The sequence below is a fragment of the Mangifera indica genome, chromosome 10 (assembly GCF_011075055.1).
Source record: "Mangifera indica cultivar Alphonso chromosome 10, CATAS_Mindica_2.1, whole genome shotgun sequence".
Taxonomy (NCBI): domain Eukaryota; kingdom Viridiplantae; phylum Streptophyta; class Magnoliopsida; order Sapindales; family Anacardiaceae; genus Mangifera; species Mangifera indica.
Window position 1 is genome coordinate 4,823,058 of NC_058146.1, and position 23,633 is coordinate 4,846,690.

At 33.7% G+C, this 23,633-nt stretch overlaps 2 protein-coding genes across 2 annotated transcripts; both read right to left on the reverse strand.

Moving 5' to 3' along the window:
• Positions 1-2,741: 2,741 nt before the first annotated feature.
• Positions 2,742-3,364, reverse strand: LOC123227937 (zinc finger protein ZAT11-like). The gene has a single exon (XM_044653090.1). It carries the CDS (start codon positions 3,296-3,298, stop codon positions 2,792-2,794), a length of 507 nt encoding a protein of 168 aa, XP_044509025.1. The 5' UTR covers positions 3,299-3,364; the 3' UTR covers positions 2,742-2,791.
• Positions 3,365-14,773: 11,409 nt separating this feature from the next.
• Positions 14,774-23,394, reverse strand: LOC123227462 (ABC transporter B family member 20-like). Its single transcript, XM_044652267.1, has 11 exons — positions 22,635-23,394; positions 21,136-21,190; positions 20,850-21,025; positions 20,547-20,747; positions 19,450-19,709; positions 19,061-19,371; positions 18,716-18,936; positions 18,294-18,634; positions 17,355-18,139; positions 17,016-17,257; positions 14,774-16,610 (listed from the first exon to the last, which is right to left on the reverse strand). The coding sequence occupies exons 1-11, from the start codon at positions 23,019-23,021 to the stop codon at positions 15,381-15,383; spliced, it is 4,209 nt and encodes a 1,402-aa protein (XP_044508202.1). The 5' UTR covers positions 23,022-23,394; the 3' UTR covers positions 14,774-15,380.
• Between the last annotated feature and the right edge of the window lie 239 nt (positions 23,395-23,633).

Genomic DNA, 23,633 nt, shown 5'->3' on the forward strand with positions numbered 1-23,633 from the left:
TTAAGTGCTTGATTGCAAGCCAATGATCGCCACGTCATAATTCAAGGGGCTTAGGAAAAGTATTACACATACGTGATTATAACCCTGTAATTATTTTAAATCGGACCGAGAAGTCTGAAAATGTTCTTATCCTAGAAATAAGGATTAATTTTCATTAATATTATTTCAAAAGCCTATAGACTATTTCCCACCGAAGATTGGTAGAAAGACAAAAATACATTTACAGGAATTTAAAATTTTAAATATTTATTTAAAGTTAGTTCACTTTTATATATCTAAAGATTTTTTATTAAAGTTAGAAATAAAATTATTATTTTATCAATAATATTAAAATAAATAAAATTATATCTTATTTATTCCTCTTGATTTGAAAAAATAATAATTTTTTTAAAATTAAATTTTAAAAAATTCACTTTTCTTTCGAGGGTTTGATATCTTAAAATCTAACCACTTTTTTTAGTGAACAGTAGTTTTCCTCTTCGACATTTCTCCTCTAAAGGAAAAAACTTTCGTTTTGATGACGAATGTCCTCCTTTGTCATCCCTAGGTTTGGCTTGAAGTTGTTGTTCGTTGTCCTTAGGAGAAAAGAGAGACGAAAATGGAGATGGTGGGCTGGTCTGAGTTGGAAACCGATAATCGTGGGTAGGCGAATAGTGGTTTCCTTGTTCCACATTTCTCCCATAAAGGAAAAAACTTTCATTTCGATGACGAATGTCCTCCTTTGTCATCCTTAGATTTGGGGTAAAGTTGTCGTTCGTTGTCCTTAGGAGAAGGGAGACGAAAATGGAGATGGTGGGCTGGTCTAAGTTGGAAACCGACAATCGCAAGTAAGCGAAGAGATGAAGAAAAAAACTTAAGGATTTTAGAGGAGTAAATTTTCAAAGTTAAGATTTGAGATAAAATATCAATTTTTAAAACTTAAAAAATATATATATATTTTTTAATATTATTATTAGAATGATGGTTTATTTTTATATTTAACAAAAATTTAAAGATGAGTAAGTATTTAAATTTTCAAACTCTGACAAATATAGTTTTGCCCTTTCACCAAACCTTAGATTGGAAATAGTCGTTGGGCCTATTTCAAAATCATTATTTATTATCATTATCAATTTCATTAAATTAAGCAGAATTTGTTTGCTTTTATAAATTCAAGCTTTAATAGCTTTGTGTCTGAGTTGGTGGAAACTTGAGTGTGACAACAAATGACTCCACATTTTGTAAATAAAATACCAATTTTAACCACTCTTCATTTATGGTGAGAAAAATTATGGTAATAATATGCTCAACAAGTTTAATGGACTAATATTCAATCTTGGCCATTAATTTTATTTCCATCTCCATAACATCATGCATCATCCTTATGTAATATTACGAAGTGCGCTCAGTAAATCGATGTTTTAGGTATGTGTAAAGATGCAATTTTAAAAAACCCCATGATTTTTATTAAAGAAATTATAATTTCTCTCTAATTTAATTTGAATTATTTAATGGGGAATCTAAAATTGAGTGCCCAATAAGAACGAACACCAGAGAGCTATAGCGTCTGATTTAAAGCCTTTTGGACTCAAATTTTGGGCCCTTCCAACTTCTTTGCCATGGGCTTACAAGGGAAAAAGAGACTGAAATATATGAGATTTTCCCTAATTATCATAATACGATTTACTTAATAAGAAAGTGATTAGTTCTTAATTACAGGTACTTATCTCTAAAATTAAATTTTTTTTTAATATTTATTTATATTACAATATACAAATGGATACCATTTATAAATCCAATAGCCTAATTTCTTCAAGTCATAAATATTGATGAGGAAGTTTTCTTTTTCCTCCTCCACAAAGTCTAGTATCAAATTTTTATAGAGTGGTATTTAGTAAAACTAATAAATGGAAGAACATTATGAAGTAATGACTTCATAACTCTATTTGGTTTCAAACATAACAACTATATCATTCCCAAAACAAGATGAGTGGTGTTATGCGTATCAACCTTTTGATATATAAATATATATACATATAATATATTATCATACGATTAGATGTTACTTTATTTTTAATTAAAAATAATTAAATCACTTAATGACATATATTAAGTGTACACATAATTTTATAGAAACATAATTACCCATTTTTGAGTATACATATGATATTTGAGCAATGTTATGTGTACTTATTTTATGTACAAAAATAAATACATACTTATATGTGTCATTATATGATTGAATATTATTTTATCTTTAATTTAAAATTATTTAATTATTTGATGATATATATAAGTGTGTATTCATTTGAGTATTCAAAGTGGATATATATAATTTTATTGTTTACTTTTAATTCAAAATTTTTTAAGTATTTGATAAAATATATTGAATGTGTATTTATTTATATAGTTTAAATAGATATATATGGTTTGATTGATTATTATAAAGTATTTAATTGATTGTGAAAATTTGGGTCGATGTTTTTGTTTTTCAAGATCATCATAATTGATGGGAACATGAATCCCACAAACAAATATTAAGCTCATCACCCGCTCGTGCAGTGTTCCCCACTTCTCATGAACAACTCCTATTGACCTCAGCCTTTCATCATCATCACATAATAAATCCAATATATTGAAGCTAAATAATTTCATCGATATCATCTTCTTCTCTATTAATGTTTCTGTAAAAATATTATCAATGAACAAATATATATATATATATCATCACCAAAGGTAACCCGAAAAGGAAAAGCAAAAACAAAACAAAACAAAGAGAAAATTCTATATCGTTGTAAGGCTTCTGAACAATTTACAAGAAGCAATTAACCATGGGAACAGATTTGTTACCAAGTTTAAACAGCTCCAAATCATTCTCATGTGGAGTCAAGTTTAAGTCCAAGCACAAAACCCTGCTGCTATTAGCTTTCTTCACTTCACCACTGAAACTCAAAGCCGGCTGCAGATTCTCATTATTCAACCCACCGGCTCTGTGTCTCCTCATGTGACCGCCCAAGGCTTGGCCGATGGTGAACTCGAGCCCGCATATGGAGCACTCGTGCGTTTTGGGTTTAACCGGCGACTGGCTCTCGAGGTTTCCCTCCATCAATCTCGGCTTCTTGTGGCTCGCCCGGTGGCCTCCCAGCGCTTGAAACGACGGGAACTGCCGGTTGCAGGTCTTGCACTCGAAGACACGGCTTGTGGTTGAAGGCATGCTGTTAACCATGGCTTCCAAATCGCGTCCGTGTGAGAGAAACATCAAGCAGTTGGCCATGGTTAAGCTATCGACCTCTGTTGAATCTCGAAAAGCCCTCTTCATCGTGTGAAACGACTACGTTTTAGCGTGGAATTCGGGTGCAATGAATCGGTTTATGCGCATGCAGGGTTTGTATATATAGGTTGGTTTAAGTTTGTTGGGACTGGGGGGCATTGACTTTTTTTTGTTGACTACTTAGAATGACGTTTGTACCCTTATTTTTCTTCTGGTATAAGTAAGTTAGTATATAGAGCTTTTCGGAAATAAAATATTACCCGAAGAGATTGAGTGTGAAAAGAGACCGCATATAACACGTCAGCATGACCTATTGAACGAACCAACATAGAAGAACGGGTTCATATCTAAGAGAAAAACAAAATCGGTTATGTTCTCAAATATTAATTAGATATTAAATAATCAACTTTGAAGAAAACATAATTCCAGTCAAAGGTTAAAATCGAGATTAAAAAAAATATCAAAATTAGGGTTCATGTGAATCACGGGAAATTGAGAGTGAATATTAGCAGTACAATTACGACTCATTTATCGAAATAGCATGTTAAGTTTAATTATTTGACTAAAGAGACCATGAGGCTTTGTGGGATTTCAAATTTAATTTTGAATAAATTGAGGGTTTCATGTGCAAAGGGATATCTTAACTTGACTTAAAATTTTTAGTGTCCACGTACCATAACTTATTTCTTATAAAAAAAAAAAAAAGAACTATTTCATATACCATGACTCAAAATTGTATAATCAGATATATTATATCACATATGATAGAAGAAAATCTTTATTGTAACATCGTTAACACTCTATTAAAACACTTTTTTAAAGTCTTCAATAACATAATGGTGAATATAGACTCTCAAACAGCGTATCAAACCATATTAATTTTTTATTTTTGCATTTAATCCATACATGCATTCTCAATTATTCCCACTATAGTTGATAACAAAATTACACAACTAATCTAACCTTTGTTATCATAGCTGCATTATGCAAGATTTAGAATTATGAACATCAATTAGCGATGAGATACTGCATAAATTAATAGTTTGACATTAGAAGGAGGACTCTACCCAAAATGCCAACATATAATCAATATTCTCCTATATATAGAGAACAAATAAAACTCAAATCTTTCAATCCTTGATAGAGTATCCTTTCGAAGATTCTCCACACAAAGTTGATCAGGAAAACCTCAAACAGTTGTATTTCTAAAATCTGTTGATACAACATATAAATAGGTTATATTGTAAAGATATCAAAACAAAAAAAAAAAAGTAAACCAATTGTACCAGCAGACATATGAGATCACACAAGATAGACAAAGACATTTTTCAAAAGATCCAACTATCATTCTTAGACATCTTCTTACAATCAAGTCTTTAAGATGATTGTGGATATAAGTTTTCGAATAACATATTTAATCATATCATGTATTCAATTCACTTACGCATTCTCGATCATTTATATTATAATCGTTACTATTACAACCATCTTATGTGGATATTAAGATCGCGTACATCAGATGGTAATTAGAATTCGCATCAACAAGTTTCCATCTCCTTACAAAATGGGAAAGCAATTTATTATTAATGGAATAAATCAAAACTACGAAAGACCAACTTGACTAAGTACCAATCTTAGCAAAATTAATTACCAATTAATCAAGTTTAAATTTAATTATTCTACTTAAAAAAACTACACTAATTAATACTTATCAAAGTCAGACTCATTTTGTCATTGTTTGCCAACCCCATAAGAAAACTGCAGGAGTAGTTTCCAAATCGCAGTGCCGTGCAGTTCAATACATTATAAATTATTCTACAAAGTCGTCATATAATATATGGTTCCCTAATACCCATGTTAATATGAAATCAATATAATTAATCATATACATTTGTCACATTAAGAAATGTAATTTATTAAATTTTTTGGTAGTTGGAGACTAAATTGTTTACTCTAGTTATAACATAATCCTTGTGTTTCACAAGTTTGTTTGGGCCAATAAGAACTGGAATGAAGTTCTCAGTATAATTTTCTTAATTTTTTTATTTATTAATAATTTCAGTACGTCGAAGGAGTGTTTTTGACCAATTACTGTACTATTATTTTAAAAATATATGGCCATAAAATATTACAAAGTATTGTTCAACACTTCACTTGTGGAATGAAATCACATTATTTATATAGATTAATAGATACCGTACGATCTCTTCTCAATTATTATGGGAAAAAAGAATTGAAGGTTTGATTTATCTGATTGCAGAAGTAGAAAGTTGTTTGATTGTTGATTGTGCAACAAGTGAAGTTGATATTATTTTATTGAGGTTTATAACATTTTCACCCCTAAGATTCGGCACAAAAACTTTTCTTTTTTCACAATTGAGAAACTAACATTACCGCCCTCTCGTGATGTTTCCATAGGTTTAGTAGTATAATTCATTGAATAAAAAGTATATTTTGAATAAAAGTTTATTATTAATCAAATTATTGGTAATTTTAACAAACAATTTGAAGCTTTGAACAAATATGTATCATGTAATTAGAGATGGTAATTCGATTTGCAGAATTAGATCTTCAGTTTGCCTCTCTCTAAATGGAAATAAGGGATGATTAAAATTCTAACAGTTAAAGATGAGGTAGAGATTGAGATAAATATATTTTGACTTGTCCCCTTTTCAGTTTGTCCCCTCTTGATTCATTCCAGGCCTTACATATTTCCTAAATCATGATATATTATACTATTTTTAGAAATTTTGAATTATCATAAATATGTTTTGACATTTAATAAATATTCCGTTATTTTATTAGCAGGGGTGGGAATGGAAAATGTGAAAAAATTTTCTCTGCGATGATAGAAAGGGGACAAGAATACTCTATCATTCTGTAACAGAGACAAAGATTAAAATATTCAACTCTTATATGTTTCATTATCATTTGTACATGTATTTCTGAAATCTTGAAAAAAGATTTGTTGTTAGACCAAGGTGGTTAACTATATTTTTTAAATATTAATTTTCCCTTTTCATGACTAATAGAACCCCAACTTAGGGGTGTCAAAGTTAGTTTTTGACAATTTAAGGGAGTAAATTTTGCACCAAACTTTGGAGGTGACAACTAATTAACTCATCTTTTATAGTCAACATCAATGGGCATGAATGCTTCATGAATGGATGAATGTAGTAGCTTAATTGATTTTCAAAAATTGAAATGTAACAACAACTTCTGCCTTTTTGTCACTACAACTAAGCTAAATTTAGCTTACTTGGCACAAAAGATATTGATTGAAAAAATGATAATCAATTCTTATTGACTTTAATGGTGACCATATAATAAAATTTATAATCAAACTATTATTATCATCATTGTCATCATACATAGAGTTATCAATATTAATATTGTCACGTCAAACAAGTATTTATTTTAGTGTCGACTTAATTTAATTAGCTTGCTCAATTTTGAGTCATTATTTCTAAACTTTGAGCCGATAGCTTTATGGCCAAGCAATTCCTATTTTTAAGGCAAGTTTGGCACGTAATTTTCACCACTAAATTTTTATATTTTTATTTTTTTGAGATAAACTTTAGTTTCTTCTACTAAAAAGTCAATATCGTAGGGTAGTATACTTTTTTTGGTGGATAAAGTTAACCCATATAGTCACTATTTTATTTTTGTACATTTTACACTTGTTAAGTTGTATTAGATGACAGAAGTCTAATGGAATATTAATGAGAAAGATAAGTTGTTGATTTGTAATACCTAACAAGGATGTAATTATAAGAATTATGTTTGTTTTCATACAAATTGCGAACTCAAGTGAATCATTTTGAGAAAAGGTCATTGATTAATAGAAAAGGTTTGTTGACCTTTAAAATACTAATGGGTTGTGGTATATTGTCGATGTATGTTAATGTTTTATTGTAGTAGAAACATGGTGGGTATATGTAGTCATTTTATGTTGTTTGCATGAATGATTGACTATACTGCAAGTGAAGACTTTTAGAGTTGATGCTCTATAGTTAATTTCCTCGATTATATAAACTCATAACAAGTCATATTTCATATTCAAGTGACATTCTCTATCCGAAAGTGTATATTTTTACATGAATGTTTGGATAAATGTCCTTATGTTGATAAAATCATGATAAGGGATCAACACGTAGTTTGATTGTGAGGACTTTATAAGCACATATGATGACCAATCTAAAAAGGTCTATAGTCTCAATATTATCCTAACCTAAGAGTGGATAATACAGTAAGATTATCATAGTATTAAATAATCTTATCAAAAGATAGTGAGGTGCAACATATGAGTACATATTAATTGCATGTCTATTTGACTGACCCATCAAGAGGATTCCACATTGGTAACCCGATGTTTGTGAAATAGATATTCTAATATACAATGGTTTGGGTAACTTTTAGACTTGAAATCACCAAAACATTTCATGCACCAATTACCCTAGTTTGGCATTGCCTTACATAGCCTTTTTCGGATGCCTACTGATTCAGTAGTCGTTGGGTATGTTGAGAAGAGTAGCAAAACTATAATAGATCAATAAATGATTCATCACTCTTGTTTACAAGAACATGCATCTTACTACATGGTTTAGTTATGGAAACATATTAAAATCTATGGTTATAGTGGGAACAAGTTGGTACCCTTAGATCTTTAGGGGTTTTGTGATCAAAATTTTTAATTTTTACATGTTTTTGCCACCCATATTCATTAGAACAGAGACCGCAAAAACCCTTTAGTATTACTTCTACTAGATGGTAAGGGACTTGTAGTCCTAGTATTCATTTGCGTAAACCGCATTAACATTAGAGTAAACCTAGCCTAGACTTGAATGGTGTGCCACTGTGAAGAATCAATTTTTCAATCTTCTAAGCCAATCTATTTTTCATTGTAATAACTTGCCTTGAGCACATGTGATGATGCTGTCATGTGTGGGAGAGTGATTCGTTTAGAGGGGAATCAAAGGATAATAAGAAGAGGTGAGACAATATGAGTTGATAGAGATGATGGAGAAATAATTTTAGTTGAAAGTGTAAATGATATGTTTGTAAAAAGTATAAAAAGCAAGAGGAGTTTGTTGGTGATCTTACAACAACCATATTCGCCGAGAATATGCCCATTTTTAAAAATCATTTGGTCATGTTTGGGTTAGTTCGTGTTAACTCAAACGCGACTTAATTTGTATATGGGTTAACCTAATCATAATCTAAATTTAAATTCGTGTAAAAAAACTCAACCCTAATTCATTTTCTTATGTATTATGTTATGTCAAGTTAATAGGTTATACCAAAAATTGCTAACTCTATCCATATATAGAGTTTGGAAGGAACTAAAAGTCGAAGAGTGTACATCTTTGACCCATTTTCACACATGTTCGAAAGGCACATGTGGATAGAAAAGTTTCATAGCATCACTTGAAGAATGTTGGTTTAAAGGCTTTAATTAAACACCTCCGAAGAATGAGAGCAAGTCGTAGGGAAAGAAAAAGGATAATGGGGCAAATAGAAATGCTTCAAGAAATAGAAGAAAAAGGAACCTAGAAAGACACATTATTTAGTCGCTCCAATTGATCAAATATATCTATACAGTATTTGAAGACACATATACTCCCTCAACTTGAAGCTATAAAGGAGGACCATGCAAAGCAAGATTGCAAGAAGTTCTATTATTATCACAATGACATTAGGCATGATACAAACTAGTGTTGAGACCTCATCAAATGAGACAATTGAAGAGATTCTTAAGGATTACACACAGATAAAAGAAGGACAAATTGTATTTTCAAACTATCGATCCGTTAAATTTTTACAAAAAAATCAATAATATAATAGTGAGCGTAGACTTATGAAGAGTAGACCAAACTGCTTTAAAAAAGTTTCATTTAAAATAAGCTAAGTTTATGTTTACGAAATTTTAACAATTAACACAAACTTCGCTCGTAATGAGGTTTACAAATTCAATAGCGAAGTATTTGTTTGACGTATTTGTTTAACTTTCTACAAAAATGAAATTCAGCAACATCAACACGTCAGAAACTCTTCGCTGGCTGTTGAAGCCAAGAATGGAAAAAACTTGTTCATATTCTAGTTAATTTCTAAGATGGGAATTGAAGGCATATCTTATTCCACACAAATGCCATCTTTATATATTTTTTTTTCCTTTCCCTCATTTTCTTGGTATTTTTGCCAAACTTTTCCTAACACAAACAGCCATCCACCATGTGGGACTTCTATAATTAGTCTAATATCCTTTATAATTTTGACTTTCCTCTCTCAAGTAAATAAAATTGTAATAATTTGATGCCTGTAAATATATAATATTGCAATGATCCCACTAGTATAAAAGCTTAAATGATGAAATACTGCTACGATTTCACTGCAAAACAACAAGTTTTTCCTTTTTCTGGAATAAATTAGGGTTTTTCCCCAGTAGAAATCTTTGCAACTAAAATCCGCATGAATTTGGAAGGATGCTAACAATTTTGACTCCTATTGAGACACCGCCAATATTGTTCTGTTTAGTATGAAAGTAAGGCTCTTGAGTTCAGTTTGATTGAGTGGACTCAAGCTTGAGCTCAAGCTCAAGTTTGTCAAACTTGCCTCAAAACTATTCAAACTCAATTCGTTTGAGAAAAGTTGAGCTTGAGTTTAGTTCAAGTGTGAGCTCAATTCGATATTATAGATGAACAAAAAATAACTAAAATGATGTTATTTTAATGTATATTGATCAAAACAATGCTATTTTGATCGATTCGTATTGAAATTTTTTAGATTAATGAGTTTAACTAGTATAACACCCTTAAAACTCAATTTCAAGCTCGAGTTTAAATTCGTTTGAGTCAAACTTGTTTAGGATTTATTCGAACTGAGTTTGAACTCGAACTCAAACAAATTTGGGTCAAATCTAGCCCTTTATGAAAGCCTAATAAACATAAATAATTTAGAAGAATATATGGCCGGTGGTTTTTTCTCTAGATTATTGATCCTGTAATCAACGAAACATTATGAATTTGAATATATTATTAAGTAAATTTCAAGTTTGAATATTAAGAAAAATAGGAGCAAAAATATACTACATAAAAACTGTGTGGTGCACGTGTAGATATAAAATACTATTAACAGATAAGGCAAAGAGTCAAACTTGTATAATTTTCTGTAAATAAAATGAGTCATTGATCACCAGGAAAGCTAATTTTAGAGAAAGCCAGCAAAGAAGAAGACGAAGAAAGAAAGAAAGATAAAGATGGTGGGTGACGTTTGAGTTGGTTGGCAGAGAGAAGAAGTAATCCAAGTGTATCTTCAACTAATTGTATTGTATTGTATTTTACTCTGTCTACATTGCTACAGGCTCTTTGAATTGTATAAACTTAATGACTTAATGTGTTTGGCATTTAATAAAGTAGTAATTCCAGCTTTAGTTGATTGTGATTTAGGTAGTTGCCAAACAAAAGGCTTTAAAGTCGGTAATATATTCAACTTGCGTGTCGCCGGGGCTTCTGGTGTAGCCAGTAACCAGTTTCACACTTGGCCGGTTATATAATCCTGATATACTAGAATGAGAGGTTTGCCTTTGTTCTTACTAAGTGAGATTTGGATAAAATTTTCGATTTTTTTTTTAATTTGAATATGAATATAAATAATAAAAATATACAATTAATTTTACAAGCTTTGAAAATTGAAAAGAAAAAAAAGAATATGATAGACCAAGCCCTTGGTCCGTGAGCCTTCATCTGCCAATAGTTCAGCCTGACCCGCAAGACTTGTACTGTAACAAAGCTAAGCATGACCTGACTCGCCAGCACAACAGGCCACGGCAGTGCCGGCACGGCCAGTTGACCCCCTCTACTACTTCACACAATGCCAAAAACACTTCTCATCAAAACTTTGGAAATTTCTCATTTATTTCAATGCTCACTAGTCAGTAGTCATTATCATTGAATAAAACTGGCTCTACTTTTATCAACTTCAAAAAAGCAAGTCCGCGTCCTAGAAGCCCCTCATTCACTCAATAGTAACATCAGCAGAAAAAATTGGGAGAAAGGGTAGTCTTTTAAAATAAACCTTGGCAGGGTTCTTTCTTTTTCTGCAGCCCATGGCCTCATGGCAAGGCAAGCTAGCTACAGGAAATTAATAGGATTCTTCTTCAAATTTCAAACTTCTTGACCGTCCACTTTTAATGTAAGCACTGACTGAGGTGGGTTTAAACTTATCAATATGCAGATTTGACATTCAAGCAGCAACAGTAAAATGTCAAAAAGAGTACTTGGTTACGCAACCTTTGCTCTCATCGTAATGACTTTTTAATGCAAAATAGCTTTTTATACAGAGAAGACTGCATTACTAGTTCCTCCACATTCATGGTGGCTTATTTCAGAAATCAACCAACAAAAAAAATTGATAAATTGTCTATTCTTATGATGTCTGAGTATTATTTTTCAAAACAATACAGTCAAATATTAGAGGAGGCATTTAGTATTGCTATTATAATCAACACCAACCACCCTTCACACTCAAAAGTCCGCAGATATTGTAAGGGGCCGCCTTGAAAATATTTGTGGCCAACGAATCAAAGATTTCTAGAATTTGACTTTTTAGTGTTCAAAAAACTATCCAACCTAAACACATAATTCATGACAAAGTAAGAGGGATGATGACAGATTTTGAAGAAATTGAATTAGATCACACTGTAATATCGGATATGCAGTTCCTTGGTAGAACAAGCACTAAACCACAACCATAAACTTTTTCACTAGAGTCAACCAAAATAAGTACTGTGAAGATATTTTGGTAGTGTAAATTCTGCCTTTGGGGTCCCCCTGTTGCCGTTTGGTAAAGTTAATGGCTCCTCAATGCGGCTACTTCCAGTTTTCAAGTTTCAAACTACCCAAAATAGAACGAAACCCCATTAAAGGGTGAATGCCAGTGTAGTTGAAGGTCACTTTGAGGAGTCAAACTCATGCTTGCTGACATTTCAGTTCATTGCATCTGTAACAATAATAAAATATTTTCATGCCAAACAATAGTAATTACACAGAAAGATGCAAACCAAACAACAGGATGAGGGCCAAAATGAGATGCGGCCCAAAGTAATTCCAACACAGGCTTCATCTTTTCATCTTCAAAACCACATTAATGCATGAGCATCATCTAAAATCTTTTCCTTCCTTGAACATCCACACTTCTCCAGCATTTACAGTTACCAACCAATGAATAATGACCTAAATTCAGCAAACCTCTTAATTATAAACATTGCCCTTCTTGGAACAGATCAAAGCAATGTATTTGACTGTAGCATACAATCAGGTAAGGTATTGAGCACATGCAGAATCAACAAAGTTTTCAACTAAAATAGTGTTCCAGAATGAATTCATTTAATGTCACTGTAAATGATGCCTTATTCTATGTCAAATTGTTGCCAATGTGTTTGGAATTTGCAAATTTTGCCAAATCTTAGATTCCTGAGCAAAAACCAGTTGCAATTTACAAATAGCAAGTTATGATGTCATGACAAACAGAAAATATATGCAGAAAAAATCTCTTTTCCATGTGAACAAAAAATCAAAGACCTCGTACTGTAACAATTTGAATAATTTGGCAAGAAAACTAACAAAAAATAACTGACATAACGCTTGAGGAACTTCAACTAACTCCAAAATTAACTCAAGCAGCAGAAAATTAGCACTTTTTAGCCTAACAATTTAAACAATTTGGCAGGAAGACTAACAAAGATATTTAAAATGACAGTTGACAACCTTCAATAAACTCAAAATACAGATACATTCAAGCAACAATGTATTTCATAAGTCTCAAAACTTGCAATTTATTAGAGTGTCGTCACCTTCAGTAAATCTAATCAAACCATAAATTACAAAGTATAAAAGTCTTATGATTATTTATTTGAATTTAAAAAAAAAAAAAAAACCCACCCAGCAAGTAAGATTTGAAACTTCCACAATTTTTCATTTCTCTGTTTCTATAGATACAAAATTTGATTTTCTACTAACATTTTTTTCTATTTGGGTAATGCTTCTTCCTCATTATCATTGCCAGTGCTGAACTTTTTGCGGAATGAATCCTGCTTCTGTAACCACATCATATGCCCCTGAAAAACAGGCTTAAAATATTAAAATTCACATTTTGAAAAGTTTGTGTTAGGGATTTTGTGATATGAAGAAAAGGGATACCTGGAGAGCGGCAGCCCAAGCAATGAGAAAAGAAGCGAACCAGAACTTCTTGTCTTTGAGGAGCTGTTTGGCATCAAAATTTCCCATCGAAACCATAATCCTAGATTTTGCGGTTCTTTGGGGTTTTTCATTTCCTTGCTGCAGTAAACCGAAAGGGGTTTCTAAGTTGGGTGATCGCATCCAGTCCAATCCGATCACATCCAATATTTAATCTTACACTCTTTTATATATTTGTCCTCTTGATTTACTGTTTATATCTAGAAATTAATCCTAGACACGACAAGTCATGCCAGTTTAACCCAGTATAAGGTGTTGCCACGTCTCGAAATTAATTTATATTAAATTTATAAATATAAATATTAAAATTTATATAACATAAAACTAATTAATTTGTGTTAAAATCTAATCTATACACTTATATATTACTCATTTTGCTCAAATTTATTAAATGTAACATTATTTTTTATTTAAGTCTCCACCAACACCTTCACTTAAATACAATCACTTAAATTATTAAACCTGTCTTTTGACTCAACCAATTTTTGATTGAATACGTTATCGCTTATATCTAAGAACACTTAAACTATTAAACCCGTTATTTGACTCGTGCTTTAATATCATATCAAAAATATATATTAAACTTACAAGTATAAAAATTTAAACTTATATTATATAAAATCAATTAACTTATATTAATATCTAATTTACACATTTATATACCATTCATTTTACTTAAGTTTATTAGATATGAACTCCCTTTCTATCTTTTTTTTTTTTTTTTTATTGGGTCTCTAACAATTCAAATTGAGTATGAGTACTATATACATACACATTTTCACTCAAATGCAGAGGTTATTTTCTAATTTCATCGATATAAGCAAAATGTATAAGATTAAACCTTCCTATTTAACTCGTTTCTGTCAATCGAGAGAGTTCATCTTTTGAGCTGCATACTGAAAGTTTCTCTGTTTCCCTGGAAAATAATTTCCTATTTGGTGCAGCAAGCAGCAAACAAGAATAATCCTCGGCAAACAGTTCTTATGACGCCTTCACATGAATCCACGAATTATCCTCCACACCTCCTTCGGCCTTACCAAAGCCATTTGTGCCACCACGTAGTTCTAAGAGGCCTTCTCCTTGATAAGGAGTAATAGGGGAAAACCTGTGTCGCCTATTACATATTCTCTTAATTCTGTTCCATCTGGAAGCCTTATTTTCTCTCCGTTTAGTCTCATTCCTTCTTCTGCAGGTTCAAAGAAGCCACATCCTGGCCAACTTACTCTTTAGCGATCCCAGACATAAAACCTTAAGAGAAATCCTGTTAGGATGATGCCGAAAGCAAGAACCATCACAATATTTATTTACAAAGATTACAACAATCCTCCTAGTTCTTCTTCTTCTTCTTCTAAACTTCATCAGATGTAACAAAGGTAAAATTTTTACAGAAACACACATTCAACATCCAAGCTGCCGCTGCTGCAGAGTTACAAAATTTTGCTGTAAAATATACTGGGATAGAAACATGAGAAACTAAAACAAAAGCCCAAGAAACACAACTCAGTAGGTCTAGAATTAACCTCAACTCCTGACTAATAAACAAATTAATATTACCATGGAGACAGCTCTCAACTCCAACCTAACAATGCTAGCCTCCATAAAGAATATGCACCTAACCCCAACCAAATTGCAAGCTAACTATTCTAAGCACTATATTTTTAACATTTTAACTAGCCCTGCCACTGTTGTCTGGCGCTCCTGCTATATTGTCCACCAATCCTTCATCCTTCTATTTTGCCCTAGCTAATCGCAGAGTCTCCAACTGGAAGATATTCAAGAAAATATAGCTTGTGTTGACATTTGCAGCCATTTAAAGTGAGCAGAATGAGAAATATACAGATCGACCACTTCTAAGTTACAATTAATCACAAATAAAACTATATCAATCGATGTTGACGTAAACCCTTCCCAAAGTGAGGTTGCATCAAACGGACATACAAGCCATTTTTCGCTACCAAAGAATCATGGGTCCCTTCCTCCACAATTCGCCCTCCATTAAGAACTACTATGTTGTCAACATGCCTCATCATTGCAGCTCTATGAGCTATCAGTATGGTTGTTTTGTTTCCCATTATCAGTGTATCTAGAGCCTCCTGCACTACTCGACTTGACTCAGACTCGATGGATGAACTAGCTTCATCCAGCAACAAGATAGGTGCATTCTTCAGTACCACTCGGGCAATAGCAATTCTCTGTTTTTGTCCAGGGGTCAAGTCGACACCTCTCATCCCTACATGGGTGTCATAACCATGAGGCAAGCTGCTAATGAAATGGTGTGCATTGGCTATTCTTGCAGCCTCTTTCATCTCAGCTTCACTAGCATTGTGCCTTGCATATATAATATTCTCCCTGATTGTTGTTGAGAAGATAATGGGCTCCTGCTGAACAAGACCTAAATGGTTTCTCAACCATCTTAAGTTATAAATTTTCAGATCTCGCCCATCTAATAGAACCTGACCAGCAACTGGATCATAATATCTCTCAATCAAAGATATTATAGTGCTTTTTCCAGACCCTGAAACTCCAACCATGGCTACAGTTTGTCCCCCATTAACTTTCAGACTGAAATTGCTCAATACCAACATTTCTGGGCGACTTGGATAACAGAAATCAACATTTTTCAACTCAATGCTTCCATAAACATTAGGGGGCTTTAATGCTGAATTATCATCTGGATCAATCTTAGGCACTCGATCTATAATTTCAAAAACTGAAGTGAGAGATTTACGCCGTTTAAGTATATATGGAGCCAATCCAAATGGTTCCACAAGGGCAAAAGTTGCGAAAGAGAAAACCATATACTCCTTAAGAGCTGTAGGCAAATCCATACGGCCGTCCTTAACTGAAATAGCAGTATACCAAAGGAGAAGAGCATTACATGCGAAAAGAAGAAACTGTGAAAAGCCAAATGCAAACCCAATGGCCATCCCATGAAAGAAACTCTGTTTGAATATTTTCTTCAGCTGCAATCTATAGAGCTCCATTACTTTGTTTCCAGCACAAAATGCCACCACAGTGTAGATATTTCTAACTGCATCCTCAAGGACTAACGATGCCTTCCTGTGCATCTCCTGGATGCCCCTTGAAAATCCAGCTAGCCACAATTTCTGCAATTTAAGTTGGTAGTGACTCAGATTTTGGGGAAAAGGTATCAGATGTCATATTCCATAATCAATAAATAAAACTAAAAAACAGACCACTGTTGGAGTACAAAAATCTTTTTGTTTCTTTTTCTATTTATTTTATTTCTTTTGAAATGGTTTCTTAGAAAACAAAATTTTGAAAGAAACAAAAGCTTAAGTACAAAAGAAGAAAGCAAAAGAGCCCAACTACTTACAACTAGAAGGAACTTGAAATTTAAGAAATACATAAGACACCCTAAAATAATTTCTACAAGGATGTGTCAGAGACAATCACAAGAGTATTGATTTATAAATTGATAACTTCGAAGAAATCAAATAGTGGCATAATTACACACAGCATCATATAAAGCAGGTAAAGACAATGCAAACCTGGGCAAAGGCAGACACAGTGAGTATTGGCAAAGTTGCTAATGCAACAAGTGCCAATCGCCATTGTAGCAACATCCCAATAAGTACAGCCACAATAACGGCAGCACTATCCTGTATAAATATGGAAAGGCGGTTGCTAAAAGCAGCTCGGACAAATGTAGCATCATTTGCCAAGCGCATGGACAGTGTGTCTGCACTATTATCCTCTTCATCAAACCATCCAACTTCATTCCTCAGCATTGCTGCCATATAATTTAAAAGTATTAATAACATAGAGTTTGCATACAAAGAATTCTGGGGACATAAGAAAAATAAGAAGATATCCAAGTGTTTTTATACCTGAGAACATCATTCTCCTTACTCGTTCTGTCATTTTCTCCCCCATAATACCAAAGTAGAAGTGCTGCAAAAAGTTAGCAACAACTGTCACTACACCCATGCAGGCAATTATCAAGCACCATTTGTCTACTTCCTGACGTAGCTGATGATGTTCATCATGTCTATAGTATGCTGTGACTATCAATGCAATAACATAAGCAAGGATAGGATTGAAAGAACCAAAAATAGCAGCACCAATACTTCCTAACATAGCACAGAACCACTCAGCAAAACTCAGCCGTGCTAGTCTCCAACATGATGGTGCTCTCCGATGCCGTGTATCCTTTGCCTCTCTAATCTTCATTGGAAAGTCATCAGAGTGACTATGTGGTCGACTAAATGTCTGTGAATGGGAACGCTCATTTTTAGGATCAGATGTCAAAAGGGGTGATACAGGGGATTCAGGGTCTGAACCATTTGATTTTTGTTGATTTGCAGACTGTACATCAATCTTGGGTAATTTTGGTAATCTCATTTCAAAACTATCCTGCCTCTGGATTGATGGTTCCTTATCAGACGCATCCAAGGGCAGACCATTTTCCAGCATTTTCTCTGCTGGTGGGCTACATACTGTAGGGGATTCTAGCAAGTCAAAGGCACCATCTGTGGGCCTAAACATGCCAACTCTCTGAAGAGAAGGTGATTTCTGCATTTTGGGGGATGATGGTTCTTGGAAGCTGTGACTTGCAGAAGAGTCTTTCTCAATTTGGAAAGTTCCAGTCTCCTTGTAGTTTCTAACTGGCATCCTGGATAGAGAAACACAATCCATAGAAATGTTACATAGCAGAAATGTACCACTACATATTTAATTTGAAGAGGGATACACTTAAATAATGAAACAAGTATTCCGGAAACAACAATACACTACCAATATGATATTTCCCATCATAGTATGCATACCTCCTAGGAAGTTTTGCTGCTTCTTCACATTTGAGAAGCTCTGCATACAGGCCATCCAGGGTTAATAGTTCATCATGTGTACCCATTTCAACAAGTTGACCCTCTTCCATCACAGCTATGTAATCTGCATTTCTTATCAGACTAAGCCGTCGAGCAATTATTATGGATGAACGTCCCAACATAAGCAGATCCAGAGCCTCCTGAACGGCTCTTTCAGCTTCAAAATCAAGCCCACCAGTGACCTCATCAAGCAAAAGAATTGATGGGTTCAAAAGCACTGCTCTAGCTATAGAAAGTTTTATCTTCTGCTCCTCTGTCAAGGCGACACCAGCCCTACCCACCTGAAATGCACATAAATTATTTTCCCAGAATAAGTGCCAATGAAATAAGAATTTATCTGATACAACTTTTAAAAGTTTTACCTGTGTCTCATATCCCTTCTCAAGTGAGCTGATAAATGTATGTGCATGTGCTATTTTAGCAGCCTCTTCAATCTGATCCAAAGCAGCATCTCGCCCATAAGCAATATTATCTTTGATACTCAAACTTAGCAAAGCAGGTTCCTGGGTGACTAGACCTATTTGGCTTCTCAGCCATTCCAGTTTCAAGTTCTTTATGTTCTCACCATCCAAAAGAACTTCTCCTGCACCATTATTTTAAAAAAAAAAGAAGTGTTACCATCTACATGTAGACAATCACTAAGAGCTACTTTAAGTGAAATAGTGAGGCAACCCCTTTTGCGAAAACAGTATTATGGGCCATATTACCTAATGTTGGATCATAAAACCGCTCCATGAGCGGGATAATACTGCTTTTCCCAGATCCATTTCTGCCAACAAGTGCTACTGCTTTTTTAGCAGGTACAGTGAGGTAAAATCCACTTAAGATAGGAATCTCAGGACGAGACAGGTAGCTGAAATATACATTCCTAAACTCTATATTTCCATGCACTGATGGTAGGCAGTTTCCATCCTGGTTTGCAGTTGAGGATGATCTGCTTATCATCTCAAAAAGCCTATATGCAGCAATTCGCCCTTGGTCAAATGAATAGAAGTTTGTTGCCGCTTGATTCAGCCCACTATAAAAACCAGAAGAAACAATAAATAAGTACATTAGAAACAGAAGGCAAAAGGAAAAGTGAGAATAAGATGCTTACAGGCCACTTAAAATTACAGCAAACAAAGCCGTTATAATTTCACCACCATGAGCTTTGTTATGTATAACTAGGAATCTTCCAACCCAAAGTTGTAAGGCACAAGAGCAGATAGCAAGACCATATGTAAATCCAAGTCCAAGTCCTTGCACAAGACTAATCAGTATACCATATCTCAAGGTAGCTTGTAATGAGGTTGCATAAGAATACTTGGCCAAAGTTTCATTCGTAAATGCATATAAGGTCCTAATATAAGAGACTGCCTGCATAATTTAACAAATTATTTTCACATTAGAACATTTGTCAATAAACCTTCCACCTTAATGACAACCAAGCTTGATCAAAACCAATTTTTAAAAAAGGGTTTTGAAAGCCAGCTACAAGGTATTAAGTAATTGTACAATGGTAGGTATTTTATCATCATTTCTTCTTATGTGCAACAAGTGATGGCAAGTTAATATAGGCATTATTACTTATTTTCATTCTTTGCAATTTAGTGACTAGGTCCCTATATGCAGTGGCATCTATATCTACAAAAATCTATAAGTAAAGAACTAGTTTCATTAACCTATTTTATGTTACCACACTTCCAAACAACAGATACGTTTACCAAACCCTTTAGAAAGATTGTTAAGTTGACCAGGGAGACATTATTAATCTTCAATTCAAGTAAATCACCAGTAACAACACCCCAAGTCAGTACATCTTATCTGATGAAAATGAAGCAAAATCTTCTATCAATCACAGAAATTGCAACATTAAAAAAAATACAAGATATATCCTCCTTTCTTGCTCCCTCTCTCCTTTTATTTTATTTCAAACCAATTAGATTAGCACGTTAAGTCATGCATCAACAAAGATTTTGAAAGGCCTACATATAATTATTGATGTAGAAAAAAGACACAAGATCTCAAAGGAACAAAGGTGTTGTAGATAAACTCTTAGTGAAGTAACTACACAGCACCACAAACTATAGAGTTCAAATTCTACAACTCTAAAAACACCCAAAAAAAAAAAAAAGTTTTTGCTACAAAGAGAAATCCTAGCCAAAATATCATCACTATAAATGGTAGACAAGAGTGAGAAGGAACAAGTGAGACCTGTTCAGCAATGCTAGCTGCTTCGGCATATGCATCTTGAATATTCTCAGCAAGCCTATGAAGAAATATATTTGATATCCCTCCTGCAGCAACAATAAATGGACCAGTGCCTAATGTTATGAGGGCAATCTGCCAACAGTTGACAAATCCAACAACAAGACCACTAATAAATGTTGCCATGTTATGAATATAATTTCCAACCTGCATCATCCAAGGCCAAGGGAAGTACCACCAGAGAATCAATTAAATATTATACCAGGTAAAACAAAGACATGAAAAGGCAAAGCTTTAAATCAAACATACTTTTTCACTAAGAGCAGACTGAATAAGCAGCACATCACTCAACACTTGGCTCACAATATCCCCATTATTGCCATAAGTATCAAAAAAACTCATGTCCTGGTTAAGTAACACTTGAACATATTTTGACCTGATGACAGCAGTCTGCCGTTCTCCAGTCAAAATCCAGCATGAAACCTCTATTGCAAAGAAAAGTTAGCATCAAAGGCTGCCAAGAAGCATCATCCATGAGAGAAAAAAAAAAAACATATACACTGGCGGTTGATTCAGGTTTAATGTTAATATTTACCAATCCAACCAGCAACAAAGACACCCACAGCTATATAAACAATGGTCAAAGCAAGCTGCAAGAATAAAAAAGTCACAGTTAAATAAGAGTTCATTCACATCTGAAACTTCCAGATCAGACAAAAGCTTGTTGACTATAGAAGAAAAAAAATCCAGAATGCTCTATCTTGAACAAGAGTTGCCTTCATGGGTTACGTATTCTCCCAACAATAGTAATGGTACTTTAAAAATTACGATATAACAATATTTTCAAGCAGAAACTTCAGACTTAAGAACATCCATACTTAATGAACCAAAGCAGTTCTCACAGGCTACACATTTTCCCTCCACCCAAGAACACAATATACAGAAAAGCTTTTAGGCATATTTATTTGTGCTAACTTTGTTCTACTCCTACAAAGCAAAAAAAATCTACATATCAGGTAGAATGCAGCTGCATATCCTCACTTTATGAGAAAGAGAGAGAAGGTAGAGAAGCAAGGTGAAGGAGGTGGAGCTCATCAACATGGTATCACCAGACAATCAAATTCCTACAGTGAAAATTCACTGGTGAGTTGATCTAAAATGGAAAAAATGCCAATTGTCATGTTCTTCTCGGTCCTCTTCAAGAAAAACCACACCAACTAAATTATAGATTTTCCTCCTAATATGTCAGATTTACCTCATGTTTTGTCTTATTGCAGTGAAAAAAGTAAAACCAACAAATGGCCTTCCTTTCTTAAATTTAATTAACAGGTATCAGATATCACACAACAGCTCATTACATATTCAGGGGTCTCTTCACAGCAAGTACTCACAAAATAGATATTACAAGAATCTATGTCGGTGAATCAGAAATTCAAAGACCCCTGCTTTGTTACAACAGCTGTTTTGTTTTCAATCAACATTTTCTTATCACGGTGAGGAACAACTAAAGCCATTATCATAACTCCCCTCCAATTTTGAGCATTGAACAATACAAGAACACATAGCAACCAACTAAGATTGTGTGAAGAAAAGGCATCACAAAAGCATATGCAGTTCCATATTACTCACAGTTCTATCAAAGCCCTAAATTAAAAATATGTAGATATCTTCCAAATGAAGTATAAATATTGTTATTACTGTGCTAAACTTTTCTTCCAAACAATGAATGTTAAAAATTAATGAAACAGTACTAAAATGTTATATAACAAAAAGGATCACAAAGTATGCAAGTTCTTCTGTGATAAAACTCGTTACAAACTATGATATACAATCTTCCATTTATTAAATAATAGCTCAATCGTGTAACCGCTATCTTAAACCAAATAGAAATAAAACAAAATTAAAACAACGTATCCCTACAACCTAAAATTTTAAATCCTTTAATTTTCCTATGAATCTCCAAACATAAGAAAAATGCTGATTAAACATACTGGCTGAATCTCTTAATTAAGAAATTTACTTTAAATAAAAAATCTGAAATTCACCCGAACTCAACAAAACTAACTTGCTCAAACTACTCAGCAAGACCCTCACCTCTCTAAACCTGTGGTACTGATCCTGAGTATTTGCAATCCTCAACACCTCGATAACTTTAGCGAAGTAATGCAAGTACACAACAAGAGCTGTTCCATGAGCCGCTGCCGCAAGTGAGCCAACGATCATCAGCGTCCAATCGAGCCGGTCAGCGCATGCAAATAACCCCGAGAATGGCACGGCTGCTGGCGGCGGCTCCATCTCTTCCACATCCTCCATCTCCTCCGCTTCCTCCGCCTGAGCAGCAGCAGCCGCCGCGGCTGCCGCTTCCGCACTGGGGTCCAGGTACGGAGACGGTGACTCTGGAGGTTCAGACACCTCCGACACCGGCGTTAGGGGCTGTATATGCGGTGGGGACCACCCAAACAGCCCCCTCGATATCATCATATTGTCCGAAGTATCGAAACCCTAGCTGAAATCACCTTCGAATCCCTCTAAATTTAGCAGATCTAGTGAACTTAGGGGAAATTTATAACAACTAGCAACAAAACGGGATAATTAATTGTGCGCGTGTTTATGTTTCGTTTTTGCTCTGAGTGTTTTCTCAAAGTAAAAAACAAAAATGAGTTTGACAGGGGACTGAGTCAAAGATGAAGGCGATGAGATAGGAAGAGGGAAAGTGAAGCCACACCCAGTGACATGAAAAGAAAATATAAAACTGAAAACTCAAACTGTTATTATTTTTTTGATCCCTGTTTTTGTTGCTGTTATCGTTAACGTGCTCTTGTTTTCATTTGTGTAGGTTTTTGTTTGCGTAACGGTCAATTGCCGGCGATGAGCATCGCCCAAAAGTAAATTAAATACCATTTTAAATTCTTTTTAAGATCCTAAAATATTCCTAATTTTTTATTGAAAGTGAAATTAAAGTTGTTCATTTATAGATTAAAAATAAAAAAAGGATGGCTGCTGACTGGGAATATTAATTAAAGCAGGTTAATTTTTTCTATTGTCTCTATTTATAATAACTTTTTTTTTATTTTATATATATAATTTAAAATA

Coding starts and splice junctions, on each gene's coding strand:
- LOC123227937 (XM_044653090.1), bottom strand. CDS start 3,298: ATGAAGAGGGCTTTTCGAGATTCAACAGAGGTCGATAGCTTAACCATG.
- LOC123227462 (XM_044652267.1), bottom strand. CDS start 23,021: ATGATGATATCGAGGGGGCTGTTTGGGTGGTCCCCACCGCATATACAG. Junction 19,372..19,449: donor GCTGTAATTTTAAGTGGCCT/GTAAGCATCTTA, acceptor TGGTTTTTATAG/TGGGCTGAATCAAGCGGCAA. Junction 16,611..17,015: donor CTGTGTCTGCCTTTGCCCAG/GTTTGCATTGTC, acceptor CTTAAATTGCAG/AAATTGTGGCTAGCTGGATT.